The 5,793-nt window shown below is 41.9% G+C and overlaps 1 protein-coding gene across 1 annotated transcript; it reads left to right on the forward strand.

Annotated features, from left to right (window-relative positions):
- The first annotated feature begins 577 nt into the window (after window positions 1-577).
- HSDL1 (hydroxysteroid dehydrogenase like 1) lies at window positions 578-5,213 on the forward strand. The gene is made up of 4 exons (XM_010173333.1): window positions 578-803; window positions 1,434-1,879; window positions 3,879-4,106; window positions 5,085-5,213. The coding sequence occupies exons 1-4, from the start codon at window positions 584-586 to the stop codon at window positions 5,184-5,186; spliced, it is 996 nt and encodes a 331-aa protein (XP_010171635.1). The 5' UTR covers window positions 578-583; the 3' UTR covers window positions 5,187-5,213.
- The last annotated feature ends 580 nt before the right edge of the window (window positions 5,214-5,793 follow it).

A 5,793-nucleotide genomic window follows, 5' to 3' on the forward strand; every position in this document is an offset into this window, starting at 1 on the left:
AGGCCTTGCGAGGCACAGCGAGCTTGTTGCTGAACGCCAACGTGCCGTGTAGCATTGCGGTGCGGTCCCGCGGTTCAAGGATTTTCAAACCGTAAGGACAAGGTTGTGACAGCGCCAGGGATTAAAGTCGCGCCTCTGTTTCAGCTTGCTGTGTCTCTCGGGTGGCTTTCTGTGCTTGAAAGAGCCTGTTGCTCCTTCTGTGCTCAGCTCTCTCCTGTTGGTTATCCTCGGCTCTTTTGTAGGTGGATCTTAATCTTCCCAAACCTAGTTTTTACGTGTTGAGCTGCCCTTATCTGCTTGGACTCGAACTGGTTTATTTACAGTGTGATTGATCGGTGTCGTTGCAGTATAACTGATTAATAACCTTTGAACAAGGGCTAAACAGTAGCTGAACCAGTGAGGAGGATGGTGGGTGATACCCAAATTTTAGCAGGTTGACTTGTGGCTTTTCTGCATCCAAATGGTGCTCAGACTGTAACATGCTGAATCTCAAAGGTTATCCACTCAGTCTGAAGAGTTTACACGACCCAGGAAGTATTATAATCGCCTGTGTGTCCTTTTTTTCCCCAGGCTCGTGATCACCATGGCCGCAGTGGATCGTTTCTACCTCTTGTACAGAGAGATCAGTCGCTCCTGCAGTTTCTACGTAGAAGCCCTGGCTATCGTTGGAGCGTGGTACACAGTCACAAAGTGTGTCTCCCTCGCGTTTGATGCTTACAGCATGCTCAGGTTGCATTTAATTCCAAAGCTGGGTGGTGAGATTGATCTTGTCAAGCAGTATGGAAGATGGGCCGTGGTCACTGGTAAGGGACTAAAGCGCTGTATTTGCTTCTCTTTCTAGAACGTGCTGTGGCAGTAGTGTAGAACCTGCTCGCTGGTGCTGCTGGGTGGGCTTTACCTCACAAACTGGTGCCTGTATTATCTCAGGTTGCAAGTTAATCTGCTTGAGCAGTGATTAGTTTTTCAGTGCATTAGTAAATGGACTTCCTCAGGGGATGGGTCAGCTCAGTGTGTTGACTGACTGCTGGGAAAGAATTGAAGAGCAATTTTTCCCCCCAAAATTGCAAGGTACACCCTGAACACATACAAGCATAGACAGAGGCGCAGTCAAGATTGAGTTTTTTGCTATGGGCTTTTCACATGTGCTCAAGTTCTTCAACGAGGTTTAAGTCACGTACCTCTGACATCCTCACCTTTCGTTACGGTTCTGTGCTAAACTCTCTGTTGTCATAGAAAATATAAAACTTGTATGAGGTGGGATTGCAGAAGGTGGCTACTGACAACACTGTCTTTCATGCTAAGGCTTTGAGATGAGCATATTCAGTGCCATATCATCTTCAGAGAAGGGAATAAAGTGATAATTGAAAGAACTGTCAAAATAGAAGGCTGGGGCTGCTCTGATTTTCACCTGGTTTTGCTGTTTTCTATCCCAGGTAGCACAGATGGCATCGGGAAGGCGTACGCTGAAGAACTGGCAAAGCGTGGTGTCAACATCATCTTAATCAGCCGAAACAAAGAAAAGCTGGAGGCTGTATCTAGGAGCATATCTGAAACCTATAAAGTGGAAACAGATTTCATAGTAGCTGACTTCAGCAAGGGGCGTGAGCCTTACCCAGCCATTAAAGAGGCTCTGAAAGACAGAGAAATTGGCATTTTGGTGAATAACGTGGGTGTATTTTATCCCTACCCGGACTATTTTACCAACCTGTCTGAGGATATGCTGTGGGACATGATCAACATAAATATTACTTCTGCTAACATGATGATGCGTATTGTGCTGCCAGGCATGGTGGAGAAGAAGAAGGGGGCAATTGTGAATGTTTCTTCTGCATCCTGTTGTCAGCCAACACCAATGTTCACAGCCTATGGAGCCTCTAAAGTAAGTTGGGGGGTGATGTTTAATGCACTGAAAAGCAGATCCGTTATAGGTTGGTTGTGGGGGGTTTTTAAACATTCAGCAGGGATATCAAAAAGATTTAAAAGTTTTCTAGGGATTTGTTCAAATATCAGGGGTGAATGTTACACGTATTATGCAGTAAACTCTTTATCCTCACTAATACTGGGCTTTGAACCAAAGTCAGTGCTATTTGGATTATGTGTGAACTGTGGCGTAACAGTAGTTCTAGGAGAAGTGTTACCTTCCTCAGAGGAACGATGCCCAAAGCAAAGTGGCAGTTCTGTGACCCACTGAAAGGCTCAAGGATTTTGTATCTCTCTTCTTCAGCTGAACTATGCAAATACACCTCAGGCTACTTACACACTAGGATTTGGTAGCAAGAGGGGCTACACATGCTCACTGTACCACTGTGACAAGGGCTGTGGCAAAACCAAGCCACTGCTTCACCTAACACCAAGGGGCAGAAGGCTTCTTACACCCTTGTCTGTCCTGTATTTGGGGAGAAGTGAAAAGAACTTTCCTCCCCATAATTATTCTTCCTAAGGAGATCCAGTCAATAATGAATAGGATGGGGCTGGGTGATGCTGGAAGTATGAGTGCACATGGTGAAGCAGGTTTACACTGGATGATTTACTGCTGAATCCACAAAAGCAAGTGAGATTTTTAGAACAATCTTGTCTCAATCGGGTGCCTAAACACAAGTGGTTATTGCTCTCAGCCGCGGTGGCTGCCCTTTGCCGTAGCCTGACTCCTGTGCAGCCTCGCTCCTGGGATAGCTCCTGTGAGCACTTCCTTTTGCCTGAAGCAAAACCAGCTCTTATTACCCCAAGGTATAAAACTCCTTGCAGATTTTCTTCAGTGTGGAAACTGAAGTTTAAGATTCCTGTTCCTGTTGCTGAGCATCTCCCCACCTTGGTTATTCTAAGTGTATGTAGAACTACACTCTGAACTAAAACAGTTAAAAGGCCTGAATGAGAAAGAAGAGAACAAAGCCGAGTGTAGCAGAGTTTCTTCCTTTAGCTAATAGTATCATTAATCCCAACCCCAGATCAGCGCTCCAGTTTAAAGCCTGCCCTCTGCACAGTAACACTGGCACAGAAGTGGGAACAAGCTGCTCTAGCATCCTGAGCCTCTTTGCATTAACAGTGTGAGGTGTTTGAAGTGGTTGGTTTGTTTTCCTAAAGCAGGTGTAGGAGCATTTGTAGGAGATGCTCTGACAACAGTTTGTTGGGAATGGCACTTTGGTGAGGCCATTTGGGAGCAGAAACCTGTTCACTCACAAGCTGAGTTTAACATGCTGTTTCTCAGGGGTAACTGGCTGCGTGGCACAGCGGTGGCTTCAGTGTTGCTGCCTTGGTAAGACTAAGCCGTGCTCATTTTTCCATCTGTTTCATTCCAGCAATCCCAATTATCAGGCTTGTGCTCTTTTATGTATTCTGTAAAAGGAAAATGAACTAAAAGAGATAATACCGATGCACATGAACAAATACATGTTTAATTTTGCTTAAGGGACTTGCAGGAATTAATTAACCTAGTTTCTGGGGAAGATCAGTTGAACATGGAATTCACCTGTACATGTATTAAAGGACTTCCTTTTGACGAGAGCATGCATAGTTAGCTTTGGAGTGTCCCCTGCAATGCCCTCAAACTAAACAAGGTGTTTATTTTAGATGAAATAAATGTTTCTGTATGGTTTTTAAGCAGAAATTGTCTAAATTCACATCATAGAGTTAAGCAGTCGCTTTGTCCTGCAAGTTAGTGTACTGTTGCAGGTTTATAGCAAACAAATAACAACAAATAGAAATGTTGGTAATACTTTAGAAATGTGTGTTTTTATATTATTTATTCAAGGTTTTATTTTTTTAGCTGCTGTATAAAATGTGCTACAACTTTTCTGTCATTTTAATAAAAGTCTGCCTTGAGACTTGATTTTTTTTTTTTTAAAGAAAGAAAAAAGATGTTTCTGCTTTTGTTTTTCTAGACCTACCTGGACTATTTCAGTAGAGCGCTACATTATGAGTATGCCTCAAAGGGAATTTTTGTTCAGAGTTTAACCCCGTTCATAATTGCTACAAAAATGGCATCATGCAGCAGCACTGCATCGAAGAGATCTTTCTTTTTTCCTTCTGCTGAAGAATACGCGAGTTACGCTATTTCTACTCTTGGGTTGTCCACAAGGACTACTGGTTACTGGAAGCATGCAATACAGGTAATGGAATTAATTAAACTATTTCATGTTTGTCAATAGAAATAAATAAGCTGTTTACTTTCTTAGGAGCCCAAATGAAACTTATACCTGTATTGTGAAAAAGTACAATGTATATTGCAGGATTTAAAGGCCTTGTGCCATATTTTCTCACTAATTCTACTTTAGAAAATTATGCTTGGGCACACTTCTTCTTTAGAAGGAGAGAGAGAATCCAGTTCCCGCTTGAAATGCGCAATAAAAGTGAGAAAGAGACAATTTTTATATTCAGAAGCACACTTGGTGTGTTGCTGACTGGGCCAGCATTTCACTGTCGTCTATGAACAGAAGTAGCTTTTTAAAATCTTAATTTATTGAGCATATTTCTGCTTTGGGGAAGAGTGGCTAAGGGAGGATGGAATAACAGCAGAAAAAAAAGAAGCCACATTTTTATCCAAAGCTGCCTGGAAGCAGGTCCTGTGTATGCCAGGTTTTCATCTTTGGGGGCAGACTGTGGGCTTCAGAGTGATTTTATGAACACTGGTCACATCTCTAGATGTGTCCTGTCTAGTGGCTTTCTGTCACATTAAGTAGAAGGAATTGGAGAAGTGGGGATTATTCCAAAAGGAATAAAAGACCTGGGAAGGATTCTGGCAAGATGTGACAATTAAAGGAAGTGGATAGTATTGCTGTTGTGAACTTGAACAAACCACTTCAGGATTTATTTACAAGAAATCTAAATAAATAATAATTATAAAAATAATATATATTAACAATAAACCACAAATAGGATTTATTTGCAGAACCTAACTCTTCAGCTGTGTGCACTACTTCTGAAATGGCTAAATAGCTTTACTTCCAGGGGGTTGCTGATGTTCAAGCAGGCTTTGCCTTGCTTTAGTGGTAATTTGAGAAACTGTTCACTTTTTAATGGAATACATCTTAATCTGTTTCTTGCTTTCTTCTGTTTCTCTTCTCTTGTCTCCCCATGCCTCTCCACAGTTCAGGCTGTGTGAACATCTACCTGAACGGATCTGGGTGTGGTTTGCACTGTATTTATCCAGAATGGTACGCAAGGAAGCTTTAACGTGCAAAGTGAAATAGGAATATCTAGATGTCCTGCTTAACAAGTAGCATTCTGATGAGAGTGCTGCAAAAATGTTCAGTGAACCTCGATGGACTCAGTGTCACTTCTCCATACCTTGCTAAACAAGCTGTGTGTAACCTGGACATCGGAAATCCGGATCTTCTCTGTATCCTTGTATTAAATAGCTCCTCTGCTGCTTTCCTCCATGACAGAGAGCTGATCATGTTGAGGTTAATCTCTCTTCACTTTCTCTTCAAAGTAATTGGGCAGAAGCAGATACAGTTTTAATTCTGACAGTAAATGACTGTCTCTTGCGTAGTCCTACATGATGTCAACTTGTAAAGTTAGAATTTGAGAATTCTCCAAATCTGTCAGAAATGGGGCCCCCCAAAAGTCATGCTGTTCAAAAAGACAATCCCAGTCAACTGTATTAAGTTTATTCTGTAGTTTTGTGTAACTTTTCTGGTCTTCTGACAGCAGATGTTTGTATGTTTTAAGTGCAAATGTTGTTGCTTTTGAATTATAGAATTGTGTTACTTAAGGAACTTCTCAAAATTAAGGTGTATGGCAAGGTAATATTGACTTGGAGGTTGTTTAAAAGACTGAAAAGGTCTTACAGAGCTG

This window comes from Antrostomus carolinensis, unplaced genomic scaffold (genome assembly GCF_000700745.2).
Source record: "Antrostomus carolinensis isolate BGI_N321 unplaced genomic scaffold, ASM70074v2 Scaffold56388, whole genome shotgun sequence".
Taxonomy (NCBI): Eukaryota; Metazoa; Chordata; class Aves; order Caprimulgiformes; family Caprimulgidae; genus Antrostomus; species Antrostomus carolinensis.

Bases quoted from the DNA above. Each gene is read 5' to 3' on its own strand.
- HSDL1 (XM_010173333.1), top strand. From the start codon at position 584: ATGGCCGCAGTGGATCGTTTCTACCTCTTGTACAGAGAGATCAGTCGC. The intron at 804-1,433 runs GTAAGGGACTAA...TTTCTATCCCAG, and splicing joins AAGATGGGCCGTGGTCACTG to GTAGCACAGATGGCATCGGG. The intron at 4,107-5,084 runs GTAATGGAATTA...GCCTCTCCACAG, and splicing joins ACTGGAAGCATGCAATACAG to TTCAGGCTGTGTGAACATCT.